The 22,738-nt window shown below is 47.0% G+C and overlaps 1 protein-coding gene across 1 annotated transcript in view; it reads right to left on the bottom strand.

The window, feature by feature from the left end:
• Positions 1-14,594: 14,594 nt before the first annotated feature.
• Positions 14,595-22,738, bottom strand: part of LOC144752502 (intermembrane lipid transfer protein VPS13D-like) — a 189,641-nt gene continuing 181,497 nt past the window's right edge. The window contains exon 14 of the mRNA XM_078640411.1: positions 14,595-14,680. Within this exon, the coding sequence (XP_078496537.1) occupies positions 14,595-14,680 (86 nt within the window). The remainder of the gene's footprint in view (positions 14,681-22,738) is intronic.

Consider the following 22,738-nt stretch of genomic DNA (forward strand, 5'->3'; position numbering starts at 1 on the left):
AATGTCGCTGAATTTAGTTTTGCAACAAGACAAGGAAGCAGACCGCTAAAGGCCTTAGTGAAGATTTACCAAGCAAAGTGTATCTCTAAAATATCATATGATTGCGACATCTGGGGATATGCGGCAATTAAAACTGCAGATTATAGGAAATAATGTTATGATGCGCTTGCTGGGCATGCCCCAAAGAACTCGGTCGCTATGTGATCATGAAGAGTTAGGAGTTAATTATCACCGTGATCTGATAGCCCTTCGTCCCCTGCTTGGCTGGATTAGGGTATGGACAAAGGGTAACTCAATTTGATCAGGTCTATTTTAAAGGATTCTCTGTCACATGACCATGCTCTTAAAAGTCTTTGGCTTAGTTACATCCAGGAGGTGTTCCAGAGCATGGGGAAGGGCAGAGTTATTTCATAATCCTGAGGTTATGTTAAAGACAGACCGGATATGGGTGAGGGACCACTTTTTTTTTTAGCAGAAAACACTGGCCAGAGAAGATATTGAAACTGTTAAAACCAACTGTAACTGGGTACGTCTTCTTAACTACGACCAACTTGATGCAACCTTATCTAGTAATCATGAAAAACAACACGGGCCGATATTAGCTTACGAGGTTTAGATTTTATCTATTGCATTTGCCGCTAACGTCCCCTAGAGGATGGCATGAGATTGGGTTTCTGGGTCCCTGCAGCTACGACAATGTCTCTGCAGGATACAATCCATTATTATTATTTTTTGCAGATTTTTTGCTGTGCCCAGAAAAGATTTTATTGTTCCATTTCTTTAAGACATGGGATTCTTACAAGATCAACTTGCTCTTATGTTTTTACAGTTATTACCTGGTGAATATGTCAGTTTTAATGTGGTTTCTTTTTTAAAAAATGATCATGAAATTGAGGTATATTCGGGAAGATTAACTTTGCTATACATTTTAAATACATTTTTGCTTATAGTACTTTATCTATATTTTGATGTATGCTTTTATGGTTTTAAATGTAACCAAATATAGACTTGATTATTAGCTTGACAGAATTTTTTTTTAGAATGATGGTACGGGGAATAGATTTTGATGATATTCCACAATAGAGCCATCGCATACAAGTGACACTCCAGAACAGTAGATGAGAGAAAATTCAGAATATGAAGCGTTGGAAGGGGTCAGCATGATTCTGGGTCCCCCATGTATTCAAGGGTGAGAAACAGTAGAGTGGGATCAGAGGATGTTAATATAGCAGTGCGGCTGGCATGGCTCGTGGGTGGCGGGGTGGGCGCTTGTAGGGGTTGAGCGAAGGGGTGCAGACATAAACAAAAAACATTAAAAAAATTAACTTACCTTGCCGCTGGGTCCCACGTCCCCGCTTCTGCTGTCCTCATGGAACTCAAGGAGGAACAGAACCACAGCCAGGCCCCACTAACCAATCACAACGCTGCAGTGCAGCGTTGTGATTGGGCTGAGCGTCCTGGTTGGACGCTCAGCCAGGGAATGGGGGCCTGGGCATGTTCTCCACGCAGGCTGTAATGCAGCCGGAATGGAGAACAGGGAAAGTGCGCATGACTGTTCTGGGAGGCCCGAAGGTGCCGGCCAAACAGTCATGTGCACTTAGGAGTGGGCAAACTCCTCCTCCCCTGCAGAGCAGCCCCGCCCGCAAAGCAGCACGAAGCATAAAATGATAATAACTCTAAGTTATAATCATTTTATGTTTCTACTTTGTGCTGCTGAAAAGCAGTGGGGTGATGCTCCGCCACTCTAATATAGACTAGAGAGCTAGATGGAAAGAGACATTAGATATTGTTTATTCCCGACAGAAGAACGTACTATTCACATAGGACTGTGGACTGTGATGGACAAAGGACTGTGATGTTCTGTGAAGATTACACAAAATTCCGTTGGAGTTCCTAGGACCCCTCTTTATTTGTTAGACATGGCCAGAACCAAGTGAGAAGTACATAATCTTCACATTAATAAATGATGTGCCACATTAATAAATTGTGTAATTTGTTGACTTGATGAAAATTGATTACGTTAAAATGGCACAAATGTATGTAAGAATGAAAGAGAAGATTTGTGTATTATAAGCAATGAAGTGAGATTAATTTGCTATGTATGAGGTCTATGATGAACTAGAATTAGTTTTTTAATAAAATAGATTCCACAAATGTTGTAATGTAAATCATAGAGAAGACAATAGGCAGATAAAAGAATAATAATAATTATTATTATACCTTCTGAAATGTAAAGATTGTGATATGCCTGAGATGAATAAGAACAGAGGACGAGGGACTGTGTGGAATCATGATAAGTAATGTAGTTTTAAATTATTTTAGACACATCTGTATCACATTGTTGATTGAAGAATTACTAGTCAATATATCTGTTTTCCTGATGAAGGCGAGCTGAAGAAGCCAGCCGTAACTATGACCTCGAAGTCAATTACTGGATATGAATGGGATTTGAGGAGTCATATGAAGAATTCGTATAACATGCTCTTCTACAGATCGTGAAATATATACCACTGGACTCTGAAAGTGACCCCAACACTATGTATTGATGCTGTTAAATGATTTATGAATTTTATGATGCATGCTTTTGATTTGGGGGGGGTTGTTCTGCAAATCAGATGTGAAAAAGCTGAAAATCAGCTGAAAATAAGTGTGAACTGAAAATAAATAAACCTGTCATAAATCACTTTCGTAAGTTTCACTATAGTTCTTAACCATATGTTCCATGGAAAGATAGCAGTTTATAATACAAGTGTTTAGAGTTAGTATAGTGCCTAAGTATAGGAAACTTAAATGGGCCATCCCATTAAGTTGGATTTAACTTGCTCACTTGACAAGTATTTTTAGGACTGGTGTGACAGTACAGCAGTCTGCACTATCTATTTTTACCAATTGTTCAAAATATACATATAGTGGGCGTTCTTCCAGAGCGACTTTTTTATATCTCAAAGGTAAATGGAATCATCATATATTACGTTTTTTGTCTCATATATGTATTGTATATAGAAAGCAATCATTTTTTAGTTGCTTTTATTTAACTTCAAATAGATACCTGCAAGGGTTTTATTCGTTCTATTTCCAGTACTCAGAATTAGGATTTATTTCATTATTTCTGATCCAATCTGGTTAGGGGTCTGTAAAATCACTTATCAAAGTTACAACAATTTGTCAAATTATTATTTCACTGACAAATGTGTAAGTTAAAGCAAAAGGCAACACGGGGAAGTTTATATCCAAAAAGTTTTATACTTTATATTTTTGTATTTTGTATTCAAAGAAGGGTAAAAATCATACAGATTCATTCATGAAAACAAATGAACCAAGGAATATTAACTTATCCTGATGAACATTTGAATAACACAAGTCCAATCAAAATTAATAAGTAATGAACACTCCTATTGAAATAATAAACAGGATCAAATACAGAATTAATTGAAAAATGCAGAGATGGACTTGACAGTAGACGTTTCGGTCTTCTTATCTGATATTTAAGACCATCTTCAGGACTATATTATATACAATGATGAACCCTTAATTATTGTAGAAAAAGTCTTCAAATAGTAATCGTTTCCGACAGGACTGAGATTCACTTTTCACTATATAGTCAGTGATAGAGTCGAAAAAGTTGATGGTTTGGCCGAAGTTTTCTTTTATTGAAACCACATTCGTTTGGACTGCAAACCAATCTTATATCGGCAAAAAGCGTGCGTAAATCGGCTTTCTTAGTGCTCGGGACCTCGCTTTCCTTACTACGTCAGGCAGCAATGACATAGTAAGGAAAGCGAGGATATAAACTTCCCCGTGTTGCCTTTTGCTTTAACTTACACATTTGTCAGTGAAATAATAATTTGACAAATTGTTGTAACTTTGATAAGTGATTATACAGACCCCTAACCAGATTGGATCAGAAATAATGAGATAAATCCTAATTCTGAGTGCTGAAAAGAGAACGAATAAAACCATTGCAGGTATCTATTTGTTGTACATTTGCCCAAACCCACAAGGGTATATTGGGTCTCCCACCCCCCCTATTTTGTTTATTTATTTCACTTCGGCAGGCTTTTAAAAAATGTTTTCGTCAGGACTGAAACGGCAAACCATATCTACGGGGCTTCCTACCGCTTGTTTTTTCTCCTATAATTTTTACGTAATTCAGTCAAGATTTTTCTAAATTTGGTGTACATCATGGGGTTGTTAGGGAGACAAATAAGCCTGCAAAAAATAGGAAAGGTGGCCCTCATTTGTGAATCATACCTTTGAATACACACCTGAGCAACAGAAAATTATATTAACAGATGCTTTTCGGGAATCTGTACAACCGCTCTGCAAGATGGTGTATTCAGAAAAACAGGAACCAGAACATTCCAAAATAAATAGTATAGAGGAGTAAAAAAACAAAACTTTACATACAGGAATGTGCCACTGCTATAAGAAGAACATTGGGGGTCAGGGGCACATAGGGAGCCCAGGAGGTTTATTTATTTGAAACATATTTTTATTGGCATTTAATAAAATAGCAGGTAGACAAATACAGTCATGACATTACTCCAGTTACCAATTTTGCTCACACCAAGAGATCCGTTCTAGCCAGTCGGCATAGAGCCATTCTTGATGTGAGTATATACAAAGGTTCAAAGGAGACACCTGCTCTCACCCAAATTAGCACCCCCTGGCTAACCCCAAAAAAGAGGTCACAAATATCTGCCCCCTCCACCTGCAGCATAATTTCTCAACCTCACTCTGTATGAAATGTGTCTTCTGTAGCAGGGCGATCGGCACCCCGCCCTTTATAAATATTTATGCACATTATGTTACTTATATGCCCAGCCCATGCCCCTAATGTTCCACATCATGTGTAAGGTAGAAAGGTACTCATCCTAGCCTTCCTCCCCGCTCCGCCCCACCCCGTGCCACTAGGTAAAGGATCTAGAGCCACCCATGCAATTAAAGCAAACCAAAACACATAAAGAACACCCACAAACAATAACTCCCCATCCCAGGGGCATCCTGACAACAACCAGCTGCCCAAACTGTAAGCAACCCATCAGCTTTATCAGAAGACCCAAACCAGCCTTAGGTGTGGTCCTCTGAGAGGGGATAGGCTACTGTCCAAGGGCAACAGTCCCCCATTCTGTCCGTCCTGGCCTGGACCATCCATAATGCCCAGCAGGCCTACTCATTACATTATTGGAATGCTTCATATCCCAGGAGGAGCTGTCTATGCTTGGAGGTATCTTGTCAGATAAGGTTGTCTGCCGTTCTCCGGCTAACTATTGGTAGCACAGTGCTGTCAGCCCGCAAAGAGTCTGAGTATGAATCACCAGTCCCTTTCACAGAGTGGGAGAAGACCTCTGAAATGTTCTCAGTACCCTTCATGATCTCAGCAGCCACCTGAAAGGCAGCAGCCCTTTCCTTTTTAGTCTGGGAAATACTTAGTTTCTTTGATGGACCTCTTCGGGCTTTCCTCCGAGATCTCTTCCTCAGTTTCCATTCTTGTGGGGTGGTGGCAGACTCCTTCCTCGGAGAGAGAATCCCAGACTGCAGGCCTTCCTCCCACAGAGGTCTCTTAACCTTGAGGAACTAGTCCCGCCTCCTTATTTATTTATTTATTTATTTATTTATTTATTTTTGACATTTCTAAAGCGCAACAAATACCCGTAGGCGTCTTGGCGCTGAACTGCACTTATTTATCACTGGGAAAGCTAGAGACCATGGTGGGAGGTCATTGATCAAAGAGCCAAGTTTTTAGGTATTTACGAAACTGAAAGAGGGAAGAGCTTTGCCTGATATATTGGGGAAGAGTATTCCACAATTTCGGGGCAGCCACCAGGAAGCGGCGATCGCCCCAGGAAACTGTTCTGGCCCGTGGAACAATTAGCTGATTGAGGGTGGCTGATCGGAGCAATCTGCTTGGTTTATAGTATTGGAGTTGCTCTTTCAGGAAATATGGACCTTGATCATTCAGAGCCTTATAAACTATGCATAAGGATTTAAAATGTATTCTGTTCCGGATTGTGAGCCAGTGATATTCCTTTATGATTTTTGATGTGGGTTCAAACTTTGTTTTCCTCGAGAGTAGGCGAGCTGCCGCATTTTGAATGGATTGTAGTTTCCTTATGACTCTGGATTGTGCATTAAGGAATAATCCGTTGCAGTAGTCCAAAGTAGATAGGACTAGCGAGCTAACCAAGGTTTTAATGGCTGTTTCCGGGAGAAAAGGGCGAATCTTCCTAATCATCTTCAATTTAAAATGAGCTGTGGATGCTGTTTTTTTTGCGTGGTCCATAAAATGTAATCCATCGTCGAAGATGATGCCCAGATTCCTAACCTTGGCTGTTGGATTCGGGGGGGTGCCAAAAGTTTCTGGCCACCAGCTTGATGGCCAGCTTGGGAGAAGGGGTCCAAAGATGATCACCTCAGTTTTATCTGAGTTCAGTCTTAAACAGTTACTGGCCATCCATTCTCCTATGTCTAGCAGTCCTTCATTGAATTTCTTTGCTACTTGAGGTCCATCGCCTTTGATAGCTAACACCAATTGAGTATCGTCAGCATAGGAGGTTAGGCTCATCCCATGTGCTTTGATGACATTAGCAAGGTCCGACACATAGATGTTAAAAAGTGTCGGACTAAGGGATGAGCCTTGAGGAACTCCACATGGTGACGATTGTGGTGTCGATTGAAAAGGCCCTAAAGTGACCGCTTGCGTTCTATTGGCTAGAAAAGATGCAAGCAGGTCTTTGGCAGAGTGACAAAGGCCGATCTTTTCGACACGGTCGACCAAGATGGTGTGGTCGACCGTGTCGAAGGCTGCGGACAGGTCCAGCATTACCAGGATCGCTGTTCCCCCTTGATCCCTAATTGCCCTGATGTCATCAGCAGCCTTTATCAAGGCTGTTTCCGTCCCATGGTATTTCCGAAAACCGAATTGCGTGTCATCCAAAAGATGATGTTTTTCGATATATTCGGATAGCTGGGCGTTCATGGCCTTTTCAACTACTTTGGCCACGAAGGGGAGACTCGCAATGGGCCTATAGTTTTTCAGATCTTGTTTATCAAGGGAAGGTTTTTTTAGTAGGGGTTTTAATAAAGTGTTTTTTAGCGGGTCTGGATATATACCTGAAAGCAGAATTAAGTTGCAGACTTGGGTAAGTGCTGGAATAATAGAGTCCATTACAGGCGGGAGAATTGAGAAAGGACAAGGATCCAGAGCCGAACCTGTTTTTATTGTTGACACAATTGTTCTTATGTGGTCTTTTGTTACTGTTTGAAAGCTTGAGAACATGTTTGCCATACGAGGCATGAAGGAACTGCCTGTCCCTGGAGGTGGTTTAGCGGAAAAAGTTTGGTAGATCTCATCAACCTTGATGTAAAAATAGGTGGCCAGGGAGTCACATAGTGCTTGTGATGGGGGAGGAGTGAGATCTGGGGTGTTACCTGACAGGAGTTTAGTGATTTGGTACAGTCGTCTGCTTGAGTTTTTTGCTTTATAAATTTGATCCGAATAAAAAGCTTTTTTTGCCTTTGTGATCATACCTTTATAAAGTGCCAGTGACTCTTTATAACATATTTTACTGGCTGTGTCGTAGGTGTTCCTCCATAGTCTTTCTTTGTTCCTATTCATTTGTTTTTGTGCCCTCAATTCTTTAGTATACCACGGGGCAGTGGGTTTGGCTCTATTTCTAGAAATTACTTTAGTCGGGGCTAGCTGATTTGCTGCCTGACCCAACCAGGACTGAAATTGTTGTAATGCAGAGTTGGGTTCACCGGATATGATTGGGCAAGTTTGGTCCAGTCTTGTTCTGAGGTCATCCTGATTTATATTTTTCCAGTCTTTGAACGATTTTTGAGATGTTGGGACTGAAATTTTATTGGGAAGGGTGTTAGTGGTGAGCTTGGCAAGTATAGCATGGTGGTCTGTCCATGGCATGGGGAGGATGTTGGTTGTTTGGAAACCTTCAACGTTAGAAAATATGGCATCCAAAATATGGCCTGCCGAGTGGGTAGGGGAGGTGACTAATTGTTTTAAGCCCAGTATTTCCATGTCAGAGATTAACATAGCTGTATCAGTTTGATTATCTTTGTCCAAATGAAAGTTTAGGTTGCCTAGGACCGTAAGCGAGCTTTCAGTGACGACTGATTCCATTATAGTATTGATATTGGCCAGGAATCCAGCCTTCGGTCCAGGGGGGCGATATATCAGTATTCCCTTGAAGTTAAAAAGGGCTGATAGCTTAATGTCGAACTGCATCGCTTCACAGGAGGTAGATGGAATTAGGTTTGTTCTGGCCGGGAACTGTTCTCTGGCTATAATTGCCAGTCCTCCTCCTTTTTTTCTCCTGCCTCTATCCTGACGGTATACGTTGTATCCGTCAGGTACTGCAATGGCCAGGTCTGGCTCAGATGACTCATCCATCCAAGTTTCTGTGATGAACAGAATGTCGAGTCTGGTGTCCGTTATGAGAGCTGCAATCTCTTGTCTATGCTTACCAAGTGAGCGGGCATTGATCAGAGCAACCGTGGTAACCTCCTCTTTTGGGTCCCTTACTTGGAGAGTGTTGGCCGGAGGCAGTTGTATAGGTATTCTGCAGTTACAGTAAGAGCATTGTGTGGTAAGGTCCATTGGGGCCAGAAAAGGGTCTATTCTTGTGCAGCATATGTTAGGTGGCGGCCGTAGTGCCAGTAGGCTGTTTTGAGTATGGGTCTGTGGAGATTGGCCAGGGGTCATGGCCCTGGGCCCGGTCCCGGCGCGGACGGGCGCAGACGGGCTTGCCTTTGGCGCGCCTTCGGCGCGCCGCTGGCGCGCCCGCTGCGACCGCCCGCTGCGCGGACGGGATAGTCTGGTGATTTTATACATAGTACTGGAGGAGGAGGGTGGGAGGGCTCGAACCACTAGCCCGCAACCCTTACCTCCCTCAAGATGGCCGCTAAGGTGGGTCGAGTGGTGTTGTCGGCGCGTTAATTCAGACGCGCAGAGACAGGGGGAGCCTGTGTTGTAGCCTCGGTGCGACGCTAATCTCGCGCCGAGGTTGGGCAGTATATTTAAAATTGTACAAGTAAAATATTTACAAGTTCTAAAAAAAAACGCGCTATTAGTCAGCAGCGTCTAGCAAGCACAAGAGAGTGAAGAGGAGATCCCCCGGCTATCCGCCTCAGGGGAGAAATGAAAATAATCACAGTTTTGCACAAAAGCAGGTGGCTTCCTCTTAAGTAGTCTGGGAGGGCGGGAGGGCTCGAACCACTAGCCCGCAACCCTTACCTCCCTCAAGATGGCCGCTAAGGTGGGTCGAGTGCTGGTGTCGGCGCGTTAATTCAGACGCGCCGAGACAGGGGGAGCCTGTGTTGTAGCCTCGGTGCGACGCTAATCTCGCGCCGAGGTTGGGCAGTATATTTAAAATTGTACAAGTAAAATATTTACAAGTTCTAAAATAAAACGCGCTATTAGTCAGCAGCGTCTAGCAAGCACAAGAGAGTGAAGAGGAGATCCCCCGGCTATCCGCCTCAGGGGAGAAATGAAAATAATCCTTTGTACCTCCACTGTGTAGTCAGGGAATATCTAGACCTCAACCACAAACGGGCCTTCAATTCTCGCCTTCTGTCATAGTACGTCTCGGTCTTTATAATGCAGGAGCCTTGCTACTACTAGACGCGGTGGGCGCCCTGGTGCCGGCACTCAGTGTGCTCTTTCTAGGGTGTAAAAGGATGATAGGCCCTCCGGGGCAACCACCGTTCTGAACCAGGATTCAAGGAAAGCAATCATTTCCCTGTCCTCCACCCCTGTAGGCAGCCCAACCACCTTAATGTTGTTCTGCCGGTTACGCCCCTCGGCATCCTCAGCCCTGTGTTCAAGCGTGCAAACTCTATCAGAGAGCTCTGCCAACTGGAGTGATAGGGTTTGTTGTGCAGTGTGTAGGTCAGCAGGTGAGGATTCCGCCACTTTAACTCTCTCTATAAGCTTACGATGTTTCACTCTGAGTAGTCCTAGCCCCACTGACACTGTACTGATATCCTGATGTAGGGCGGCCTTGGTGTTGGGATGGCTTTGAGGATTATGTTAATTTCTGCTGCACTGTGCCCGCCGGGGTCTCCGACCCCAGCCTCTCCTGCCTCTGGTCAAGGTCAACCTCTTCCTGGTCAGGAGGTGCTCCTGTTGGCTGCGCACTATCATAAAAAGGGCAATTGGGCGAAAAGTAGGTGGTAATTATTTGTTCAAAGAACATCCTAATGAGACTTCTTAACAGAGAGGGGTGTGCAATGTTGGTTCAATGGCACTGTCAGGTACAGAAGTGCCCCGTCAGCTCTGGCAGGGGAGTGGAGCAGTCCCCACCACCCTCCAGTTGTGACCGCAATCCACTCCACAACTTGCAGCCTTGTGTGGGCCGTGCGGGTCATATATGTTTCAGAAACAGCACTGGGGGACAGTCTCCTCTGCCTGATCCAAAGTCTTCAGTAGGCCACGTTGAGCCGGTGCTGAATGCCAGGCCACTGGACAACGTGGAGCCCACAGCCTTCAGCCAGATCTCATTGTTCCAGGGGTTCCCGTCAGGAGCCAGATTCCCAGTCTGGAAAGGGAAGGAGAGAAACCAGGATAGTAGGGACCCCCCTTCCAGGTAGCAATAATCACCCGGGCCAATCATGAGCAGAAGCGTCTTCACCACAGAGAAGCCCTTCACACGCCTCCCCTGTTTCCCGATGCCCAACTCACCGGAGTCTTTCTAAGCCAGACTCTGCTCTTCTGCCTCTCATCGGCATCTTCAAGCTAGGCTGGATCAGGGTCGAGTATCAGTCACCGGCTCAGCACGGGGGCGCTCACCCACCGCCTCACCCAGCCACGAGCCACTGGGCCCATCTTTCTCACCACCACGAACACCCGGGTAGGCCTGCTTTCCCCTTTATGGGCTGCTCCTGCCGTCCACTGCCTTCGGAGACCGCATCTGCCGGCTCAATACTCCTTTAGCACAGGGTGGGGTCGGCTACCTCCCCAGCGTCCGGAATGTCATGCAGGTCCGGTCACGTCGCTCCCCTCGGTGGCATCTCACCATCTGGGCATCAGCTGCATGGCCACCTCACAGGGCGCCCGGGTCCCCGGGATCCAGCGAGTCAACTGCCGGGGGCTGACATCTTGTCTCAGGCCCATTGTGCAACACTGGCAATCAGGCCTTGCATGAAGCCCTCCTGCAGCGCGGTACTCTTCCCAGCCAGGAATTCAGTCTATATGTCGAGGCAAGCAGCCTGAGCCAGTTTGACACAGGATAATAAGCAGGCCGGCACGGAGCAACAGGCTCACGCGTCCGCCATCCTTGGCTTCCAAGCCACGCCCTCTGGCAGCCCAGAAGGTAAAAGCTGTGCATGGACAGGCTACAACACTGAGAGGAAATAGTTTGTCAGTCTTTGTCAGGAATGGAGGGGGTTAAGGTTAAGAAGCACTTGCGTGGAGAAAAGTTGGTAGCCCCAGGTGGAGTGTTGAAAACCATGCAAAGGAAGGTGATGATGGGTAGTGGTCCTCCCTCGCTCTCAGTGAATTTGATATGCCAGTAGCGAGGTGGCTGGAGTCAGGCTGATAACTTGAAGGAGTGACATCAAACTGCAGACCTCTAGTGTAGGCCAGAGACTGGCTGTATGTTTGGAAGTTGGATCAGAAAGTGGCAATGCAGGTTGAAAGACAAGGGGAAGGGAAAAGGCAGGCTTAGTGTGCAGTGCAGCAGCCTGATGGCTTATGTGGGGTACTGTCTGGCTCAGAGGTATTTGGGAGGCTGGGTCACAATTTCCCATTGTCTACCACTGAGTGAGATTCACTCTCATTGCGTCAGTAAAACTCATTCCCAGGGAGTTAGATTTGCTCCCAGTGACCCTCTTCATTGAGTGGCTCACCCTTACATAGTGATTTCTCATTCCATTAAAATAAGCTTCTAAAAAGACGCGCTTCAGACCCAACATAGGAACAGGCACTATTTTATTCAATTTGCTTTCCTAAATCAAGATCTGGGTAAATGCAGACCATGGCCTGGAGTTAGGCTGGTCTATACAGAATTTGGTTATTTTCAAACAGCTGGTGCCTGGGAAATGCAGGCAAGTCTGTGACAAACTGTGACACATAACTGGCTGTATCCCAGCACTACAGACTGAGCCTAACATTTGATTATCTGTTTGACTCCAATCACCCTTTCAGAGTTTCTGGGTTGACATCTGATCGACTTACCCCAAATCTACTAGACTTTACAGACGCAGATATTCTATCAAGTATGATTCAACACTGCTGCCTCTGTTTAATGCATAGTCCCTCCCTCCTCTCAATTTCAAAAAGTGAAAATTGTTATGTTTTACATGTACTTCTTTACAATTTGTGAGCTTTCCACCTGGGGAACTCTGAGGATCATTTACTTATTTATTTTACTTCTAGGATGTACTAAGGGCAGTGGAGTGCTTCACATGAAACTGAACCAATGCATTAAAGGAAGGGGTAAGGTAAAATAGTGTTTTCATGGCAAAAGACACATATTTGAAAAGTAGATATGACGGAACATGGGGGAGTCTTAAAGATAGGCCCTGAATATGTGGATCTTTAGGTTTCATCTAAATTATAGTAAGGCGTTACTTAGTCTTAATTTTCAGACAGTTTGTTTCAAAGTTTTGGAAATAGGCATGGAAGGGCCTAGTTCAGAGTCTTGGTCTTAGTTACTATCAGAATTTCTAATATAAAAAGCAATTTGCTTCCGATGCTTCTATTCCTTTCAATGATCGTACATATTTTGATGAAGAGTAGGTCGATGTGTATTGTTTCAGTGAAGCAGACTAACTTAAAGCGGAATCTAGGGGTAGCCGGTGGAGAAAGCCCTTTGTATACCCAATCACAATCACCACTCCACAGTGCCCTCCATACAGGCTGATCCAAACTTAGTAGCATTCAAACTTCAAATACTTGTCAGGAAGATGACTGTCTTGTAGCCTCATGGTTGAATGGGCTCCTCACCATTCCTCGAAATCTGAAATATGAATGTTATGTGGCATATAAATGAGTGAAGGGAAGAAATGAAAAAGGAACAGACCAACCTTGAAATAGAGAACCTATGAAAGAATCTGAGGCGGAGCGTGTCATTTGTGAGAGTAGTTGATCTTAGCACCTATGAAGTCCAATGCTCTGCTCAATATGCTGGTGTACATAAGTGAGCTTTCTTTAAGGTGCATAAACTGACCAGGCTGATAGAAATGATGCAGTGATTGCACCTAAAAATGTTTTATGAAAACGAACATCAACAAGATAGATAATTATAAATCTTCTCTATCTCTCCAGCTGACCAGTTTGGAAAGGAACTAAAGATAGTATCGGACTGCTGAAGAAGGAGAAGACATAGGCCCTCCTTAAAAGTTAAATAGAATAGGGTGAGTTATATACTACACATGGTAAATACCATTACCCCGGGGTACGATATTTACCACTTTGTGGCAACTTACTCCTACTCTGAATTTTTGACTTGCAAATGAGGCATAACAAGCGGAATTGATATTGAGCACACCAAGGGGCATAAAGTTAAAGTTAAAAGTTTTATAAAGCGCTCGTATACCAGACGGTTTCTTGGCACTGAGGACGGAGGTACAGGGGGGGAGAAGGCAGAGGTGGCGCTTATTCAGCAAATGCTTGTGAGAAAAGCTGAGTATTCAGGGCCCTACGGAAGTCCATATAGGAGGCAGTTGTCCTAATGCTGAGGGGTAGAGTGTTCCAAAGAGATGGGGCCAGAAAAGAAAAACTCATGCCACCGTGTTTTTTCCTTCTGAAACAGGGAACGCACAGAAGGTGCTTAGAGGAGGATCGCAGGTCCCGATTAGGAACATAGGCTTTAAGTTTAGAAGTAATAAAGACACGCGCTGTACCAGCAAGGGCCTTGAAAATCAGACAACCCAATTTGAAAAGGGAACGTTCAGAGAGCGGGAGCCAATGTAATGTTTTTAACAATGGGGTGACATGGGAGTGCTTGGGAAGTTTAAAAACTATCCTTGCAGCCTGGTTCTGGATTAGTTGGAGACGGCGGAGCTCGTATGTAACCCTGGGCGTAGTGTGCGGAGTGGGGCTCCGCGGAGCTACGCGAAGTGGGCACACAACTACGCCCACCCGCGCACTCCGCGTAGCCCCACTCCGCACCGCCCGCCTTCCTCCCGCCCTCCCTAAATACATCAATAAAAGTATAAAAAGCTATTAAAAACACTTACCTTGTCTGCCGGGTCCCCGGGGCTCCCTCTCGCCGTCCCGCGATTCGCGCCGCCACCGACCCGGATACTAATGCGCATGCGCGGGCGGCCGCGCATGCGCATTCCTCATGAGAAATGCGCATGCGCGGCCGCCCGCGCATGCGCATTAGGACCCGAAATGGCGGCGAGAATCGCGGGACGGCGAGAGGGAGCCCCTGGGACGCGGCAGACAAGGTAAGTGTTTTTAATAGCTTTTCATACTTTTATTGCTGTATTTAGGGAGGGCGGGAGGGAGGCGGGTGGCGGCCGGCTACGCTCCGTCTGCGGAGCGCGCGTAGTGCCGCCTGGCTACGCCCGCTACGCAAAATGCGTAGGAGACGGCACTCCGTGCACGGAGCGTAGCTGGCCGCCCACCCTTACTCGTATGCAGGAATACCAACATACAGAGCATTTCCGTAGTCCAAACAAGGTATGACCATGGCTAGTAGGATGAGTTTCAATGCTGCAGTAGAAAAAAAACTAGAAACTTTACGTATGATACGTAACTTAAGAAAGCAGGATGACACCACTGCACTAATTTAAGAGTGCATAGAGAGATCACTGCTGATTCTAACACCAAGAGTTTTGACAGAAGCAGAAGGAGAAGGAGGGGAACCTAGGGACAAGGGCCAAAAGGCAGAAGACCAGGGACTGGAGACACCACCAATAAGCACCAACTCGGTCTTGTCAGGGTTAAGCTTAAAGTGGTTAAAATTCATCCAGTCACTGATGAAAGTCATGATTGATTGGAAGTTAAGAACAGAAGAGGGAAGAGAAGAAATATTAAAGATGAGTTGAAGGTCATCGGCGTAATTAAACACCGTGACATCCAATTTCTGCAGGGCGGAAATAAGAGGAAAGATATAGAGATTAAAAAGAAGAGGAGAAAGAGACGACCCTTGGGGGACACCGCAAGTGATGAGGTGCGGGGCAGCAGAGAAACCTGCCAGCTGGACCGCCTGCTGACGGTTCTCCAAAAACGAAGTGATCCACGCCAAGGCAGATCCCCGAATGCCCGCGCCCTTGACACGATCGATCAAGATGGTATGATCGACCGTGTCAAAGGCGGCAGACAAATCCATATTATCAAGGGCCTTATCTCCGCTTTTTTGGCTTTAAAAGACAAAAAAGCGGTGATAATCTTTTCACCCTATTTACAAGGCGGCGCCAACATGCATTAGTGCATGTTAGCAGCCGTTTTCCCGACACCTCGCTTTGCATCTCTAATGAGATGCAAAGTGGGCGTCACTGGGCGTACCTCACACAGAAAGACATGTAAAATATCGCTAAGTGCACATCACGATATTTACAAGGCGGCCTACAGCATATTATCAGATGTAAGTTTTTGGCGAAAACCGCTGTTTTCGACAAAAACTAACATCTGATAGAATGCTGACATACCCTAGTTATCCTATGGCAGGTAGATCATAAGGCTTAGTGCACCTTGGCTTATCAACAACGTTTTCGCCATCTATGTAGTAGTTTTCAGCGATATCTCCTCGATAAAGCCGCTATCGGTGGAATTTTTATCGCCTCAGTGATATGCGTTATTAATAACGCTCTAACCGGGCGATAAATTCCAGCGATAGACGGCGATAAATAAAAAAGCGCTAGGCGCGCTTTGTGATATTTATCGCCGTCTATTGATAATATGCCCTCAAATTCCTTGTTTTGCCTTTTTTATGGACCTTTCTCACTATGGGGCATACTACCAAGAATGGCGTTAAAATTATCGCTGATTTAGCGGCAGGAAACTGGCGCTAAAACGGCGCTAATGGGCTTGATAATATGCCCTTGAGAATTCCAAAAGAAGCGCAGGTTCACACCAGAACATGGGCTTCTATTGGAATTCACAAGGGCATATTATCAAGACCATTACATTATCGCTGCTTTAGCGATAATTTTAACGCCATTCTTGATAATATGCCCCTATATATTTTGGCAGGTTTGACCTGCCAGAATTTATCAGTGACAACTGCGTGGGTGTGATAGTTATCACACAACTCGTAATTCAACTCCCTGTTCAAACAAGCGTTTGCACAGTGTTCGGAATTTAGCCCTGCACTTGTAATGACGGCCCCAGAGATAAGAAAAGCCACCTTCGGGTGCCACATTCATTAGACATGAGTCTGATCTTTCCCCACATTCAATAGACATATTTCATGTCTGATGTTTCCACTCCTCATCCTACCCTTATCAGAGTTTCTTCAACAATATATCCCAAGCCCTAGGGAGACACAATCCATGTAATGCTCATAGAGAGGTGTCAGCTCTGCCAGCCCGAAGTTCTGTTCAGAAGACCTACAGTAACTGAATTGTTTAAACTCCTCTATAAACAAGGTGGTACTTACCTGTTCCCAGTAGTTACTGGATGTGATCTATAACTGTTACTTTGTGTTATAGTGATTTTATATACTTTTATTCTAATTTCTGACAAGTATTTCTATATCTGCAAAGTGTGAATTCTGACAGTGGCCCATGTGGCCCTGTCTTGTAAATAATCCCTTGTGAATATTGCCGTGCCAGTTGGCACAATGTACATGTGTGATTTCTATCTGATATGTTTTGACAATACAAAAGTTATTTTAATATAACCTTGTGTGGAGTCTCTTTTGTGGCGTGCCTAGTATGTTGTTGCTGTGGCGCGCTGGCGCAAATGCTTTACACATCGCCTCCGAGTTTAGCCTAGACTGCTCGTGCCAAGCTACCTAGAGGGTGAGCAGGGGTTATCTTGGCGTGTGACTTCCTTGCCCTGACTAGAATGGTGGTTTCTGCCTGGCTTAGGCGTCAGCCTTAGCCTACCAGAAATAGCCGGTCCTAACATTGGTGGTCAGCGGTGTGGATTTGGACTTGTGTTTGCGCAGTGCCATAGCGACAACTGGCTACATTACAAAACTCTGCAATTGTCAGATAGTCACATGTTTGGGATTATTGTTTTTGATTTTGTTTTTCCTCAAGAGTGTCATTTTCGGATGGTGTTCCTGCGCTTTATCTTTAGTGGCAGATGAGAGAAAATGACAGGGCGGGACGCCAGTAGAGAGGGGAGGTTCCCATAGATTAGGAATCCCTTGCTGGGTCCAGTGTCCATTTCCTGTTCCTGTCCCTGTGTGGGTAGATGGAAGAGAGGGAGGGTGGAGGAGAAATTGCTTACTCAGGAGGGTGGTTATTCCCTGAGTGTAGTGTGTGTGTCTGGATTCCCCAGTATGGTAGGATCCAGTGGTGGCAGCTTAAATGTGTCCAGTGCGTGAATTCCCATTCCCAGTTCCCAGAGTATGGTGCCTGGTGCTCAGTAAGAATGTGACAGGTTGAGAGTCAGAGGCAGTGAGGAACTGTCTCACCAGTCTGGAGGGGGAGTGTGTGGATGAGTGGTGTCTTGAACTGAAGGAGTTCGTGTGAGTTTTTTTAAGGAGCTTACACGTGAGGTGTACCTCTGGTGGTGTGCAGGAGGTCCTGCAGAGGCATTGGACAAGAAGGTGGATGTCTGGCGGTGTGCTGGATGTCTTGCAGCGACATTAGGGAGTGAGTCTAAAAGTAGTGGCTTGTGTATCTGATGATCCTGTGTAGGTGAAGAGGTTCATGTGTAGCCCAGCTAGGTCCCATTAGGATGGTAGGGGTGTAGGGGCTCACGTCCTGTCTCAGTGGAGGCAGAGTGAGTGTGGGACGGTGTGTCCCACGTTGGCCCGAAACTCTATCTCAGGGCCTGGAGGGTTCCCTAAGGGAGCGCCAGGTCAGGGGCCTAGGCTGTACTTACAAGTCATTTGAGGAGGATCTTCCTGTGTCTAGAGGACGGGGAGTGTCTGTAACCAGAACTCCGGCGGTCCTAGTGTTGGGCAGTACCGCTCCTAAGTGGAGGGTGCAGAAGTCCTGGCTCGCTGAGCATTTGACCGTCTAGAGTGCTTGACCATTTGTGGGGCCTCTGGAGGTCGTTCCCCGAGGAGGGGGAAAGCCAGGTTGGGGTTGTAGCCTGACCTGGAAGTAGTACTGGAGGAGAGTGTGTCACTGATACGCCGCTGGCGTGTGCTCTGTCTAGCCTGGGACATACTGAGAAACACCCTGTGATAGGGAGTACTAGAGGAGAGTGCGTCGCTGCTACGCCGCTGGCGTGTGCTCTGTCTAGCCTGAGACATACTGTGCCTGTGATCATGGAACTGGAAGGGGGTGCAGAAGGACGGTGTACTTCTGACCCCGGTGCAACTTGAGGGTGTAGATCCTAGGTTGGGAGATTAGGAAACTTCTAGGTCAAGAGGAACTCTACCAAAGTGAATCAGCTGAAGAGACCGCGGGGGCTGCCCTTGCTGTGTGTTCTGGGGCCCGCCTGCAGTTTGTTGTTTCCACTAAGGTAGAGGAAAGGGGACTTTGCTGTGTGCTGTGTCCCCCCACCTGCTTGACGAGGGACTGTGCTGTGTGCTTTGTACCTCAGAAGTGGAATAGTTTCCAGGTGGTAGACCAGTGACGGAGTGAGGTCCTGATCTGGTAGGAGAGTTGTGTTCTGGTGAGTGCTTCCCTGTGAGGGTTATTCCTGACTGGAAGCAAGGGTCCCTACTTGGTCTAAGGTACTTACCTCTGCCAACTAGAGACCCCCAGTTCTAACATTGGTGGAGTAGAGGTAGGATGGGGCATTCTTGCCGTGACCTCTGGTCAACCTGAGGGTGTGGTCCCAAGGTTGTTAGATCAGTGGTAGTGTAGCTACCCTGAGAGAGAGAGTGGAGATTGGCTATTGTGTGCCAGGGGCTACTGCCCCCACTCTGTGGATTGGTTAGGACCTGTGACATTTGGGTGGCCTAGGGCCTGGTCCTGGCTGTGGATGACTAGTGGGTACCAGTGGGGTATCCTAGTTGTGTCAGAGAGCTTTTGTTGAGGGAAATCTATGTGGGTTCAGAGTGGCGAAAAACTGGAAGGTGGCCCTGCCGTGCAGGCCCGTGTCCCGTGTCCCGTGTTTTGTCGCCCAAAGCAGTGAAGCCCATCAGTGTAGTGATTGGTCTACCCTGCGTTTTGGCTGGAAGGGGGATGTGTTGGACCCGGTCCTTTGGGCAGGTTCACCCTGAGACTTTTTGCTTTTTCCCAGCCTGTTTCTGGAACCTGGATTGGTGATTTTAGGCCTCTGCGCACTTTTTCACTGTGGTACAGTGTAAAGTGCATGTGCTCTCTGTGTATGTGTGGTAAGTGGCCTGCCCTCCCATAGGAATGAATAGGGAATATGTATGCCCATGGTAGATTCCTGATGCGTGGGGAGTGCAGGGTCGAGTTTGATATGTGTGAACTCGTGAGAATGAATGCTGCAGAATGGTATATGCGGCATGGCTGTGTCTAGTCTAGAAGCGCCACTTTTAGAAGTTGGCATAATTGTGTAGTGAGTCTGCTGACACGTGATTGGCTGATGAGCCTGGCCCAGAAGTGCCTGGGACTGCTGGTGGATGGACTGTCTGTTTTGAGTAGGACAGGGTCTGCAGGGCCCCGGAGGAGGGGGGTCTGAGTCAGCCGTAGATGAAAGGCCCCCATCTGCTGTCAGGGATGGGAGGAAAGAGCTCTGGTGGTGCCGGGCTGTGCCTGTCAGCCCACCATGCTGGCTCTCCCTCCTGATGGCCCACTGTCACCTCTGACCTGAGGCTGACAGGAGAGGGAAACCAGATACACCCAGGGCTTAGGGCTCGCTTACACAAAGACTTCAAAAGACTTCAAAGCCTTTTATGTGTATAAGAAGGGGCTGTGTCCCCTTCCAAAATGTTCTTGTCTTGTTCCTGTGGCTGACTTGAATCTACCAGGGGTGGGCGCTGCCCAGCCCCTGGATGCCTGGAGGACTACTGGGGGACCCCTCTGCCTGTCCTGGAAGGATGGGGGGACTTTGCTTTACCCTAGAGGGACTTTGCTGCATCCCCTGAAGGACTTTGCTGGACTTGTCCCTGTAGCACTGAGGGAGCGCTTCATTTGCATCTAGCGCTGAGAGAGCGCTTTTGTCCTTCTCGCGCTGGGAGCGCTGGGTTTCTTCTCTTTAGCGCCTGTGAGCGCTTCACTGGGACAATAGCGGTTAGGAGCGCTTTATTCCCGATTATAGCGCTGGTAGCGCTCTGCTCATTTTCCTTAGCGCTTGGAAGCGCTTTATTTCCTATGGCCGGTGCCCACCCGGCATCTGGCCCGTAAAAGGAGAAGGGCCGCTGCGCTGCCCGCAGCGACCCGGAAGCGGTTGGCCGGCCGGCCAATCCCAGCGCGGCCGGCCCGAAGTCCCGCCCCCGCAGTCCGGGGAAGAAGAAAGGAAGGCGCGGGAGATGGCGGCCGTGCGCGGGGCTCCTCTCGGCTGAGGGAGCCCCGAGGAGACGAGGCGGCCGGGTGACAGGGCTCCCGTGTGCCGAGGGAGCCCTGCAGAGACAGGAAGTCCGGCCGGCTGAGGAGAGGAGCCGGGAGAGCAGCGCCGGCGAAGGAGAGCCCAGCAGAGGAGCCCCGCCGAAGACAGCCCGGTGAGTGAGAGGGCTGGGGGCTCCGTGATGCTGCTGGCGGTACCCAGGGGGCACAAGGTCCAGAGCGGTCCCGAATGGCCGTGGACCACTCCCACATAGAGGCGGTGGTACGGGAAGGGCAGCCCCGGTTGACAGCGGGTCGCCCCAACGTAGGATGGAGCCCCAGTAATGCCATGGGGCATTGCGTGCTTTGAGCCAGCGAGGCTCCAACGTCCAGGGGGCATTGGGTTGCCAGCCCAGCGGCCGCATCGTGGGGCATTTTGGACTGAGTCCCCCGAGAGGGACTCCCCGCCCGCAGTTGTGTGTGTTTTGAGCCCAGAGAGGCTCGGGGGCCAGGTGCTTGATGTCGAGCCCCCGAGGGAGGGCTCCAACGACCCCACAGTTGTTATAACGGCCTGCCTTGCTCAGGGGGCATATTTGTTCGGAGCCTGTGTGGCTCTGCTTTGGCCAGTTGTTTGAAAGTTCCACGGAGGACTTGGGGGCAGAGGTATTTCTAGAGCCAGATGGCTCCAACGCCCCACAGCTGTTTCAGAGCCTGTGTGGCTCCAACCTTTCGCGCAGTTTTGTTCTAGGGCCAGTGAGGGCCCGGCACAGTTTTGATTCTCCAGCTGCCCAGCAATTAGTGGGCAGCTGCACCGTTTAGGCGCAAGATGGAGAGGGGGTCCCTGAGAGGGATAGAGATGGCACAGAGGTGCCCGGCCAGTCACAGCTGCGCAGCACTTAGTGCCAGCTGCAGCGTTTAGGCCCGTGTGAGTGTTCCCAGGTGCCCAGCAAGTAGTGGGCACCTGCGTCGTTTAGGCCCCTGACATTGAGACTCAGGGCGTTCTAGCCCCAACAAGGCCAGTTGGCCTAGGGACTGCCACAGATGGTGGCTTATGTAGGTCTTGCGCAATTGTATGGTTATTTGCACCTCTGAATGTGATTTCTTGCATCATGTTTTATTCCTGCACCTCTGAATGTTTTAGACATCATGTGACTTTTGCGCTACTGTATTATTCTGGTACCTCTGAATGTATTTTATTGCATCATGTGCTTTATTCTTAACACCGCTGAATGTGTAGGTTTATGCATTATGTGTTTTTCTTTACTACTCCTCTGAATGTATATTTATGCATCATGGGTAATGTGTTCTTTCTTAGACCCCTAAATGCTGTGTGATACTTAGGTGGTTGTTCTTTTTAGTACAGGTGGTCCGAGTGAGGTCCTGGTCCCCTGCGTGACAGTCTCCTGCGTAGGTGGTACTTACCTGTTCCCAGTAGTTACTGGATGTGATCTATAACTGTTACTTTATGTTATAGTGATTTTATATACTTTTATTCTAATTTCTGACAAGTATTTCTATATCTGCAAAGTGTTGATTCTGACAGTGGCCCCTGTGGCCCTGTCTTGTAAATAATCCCTTGTGAATATTGCCGTGCCAGTTGGCACAATGTACATGTGTGATTTCTATCTGATATGTTTTGACAATACAAAAGTTATTTTAATATAACCTTGTGTGGAGTCTCTTTTGTGGTGTGCCTAGTATGTTGTTGCTGTGGCGCGCTGGTGCAAATGCTTTACACATCGCCTCCGAGTTTAGCCTAGACTGCTCGTGCCAAGCTACCTAGAGGGTGAGCAGGGGTTATCTTGGTGTGTGACTTCCTTGCCCTGACTAGAATGGTGGTTTCTGCCTGGCTTCGGCGTCAGCCTTAGCCTACCAGAAATAGCCGTTTCTAACAATCAGCGTTCTGGCATCTATAGAGAACATCGGAAAAATCTTCCAAAATGCTCTAATCAAGATAAAACAGCTTCCAACTGTTTTGTTGACATGTTTTTCTAATGTCAATTTATTATCAAACATGACTCCCAGATTGTATACAGCATTACTGGGAGCCAGTGAAGTACTAGAGGAAGTTGGCCAAAAGTCAGACGGGAGTGTAGGAGGGATTCTACCTACTGCACAATGTAGAATCTCGGTTTTCGCAGAGTTAAATTGCAGAGAGTTCTCCCTGAGCCACGTTGCTATGTCCTGCAGACATGCATGAAAATCTCTTAAGGACACTGATTGCTCACCCTCTAAGGACAAGATG

Source organism: Lissotriton helveticus, chromosome 5_1, assembly GCF_964261635.1.
Source record: "Lissotriton helveticus chromosome 5_1, aLisHel1.1, whole genome shotgun sequence".
Classification (NCBI taxonomy): domain Eukaryota; kingdom Metazoa; phylum Chordata; class Amphibia; order Caudata; family Salamandridae; genus Lissotriton; species Lissotriton helveticus.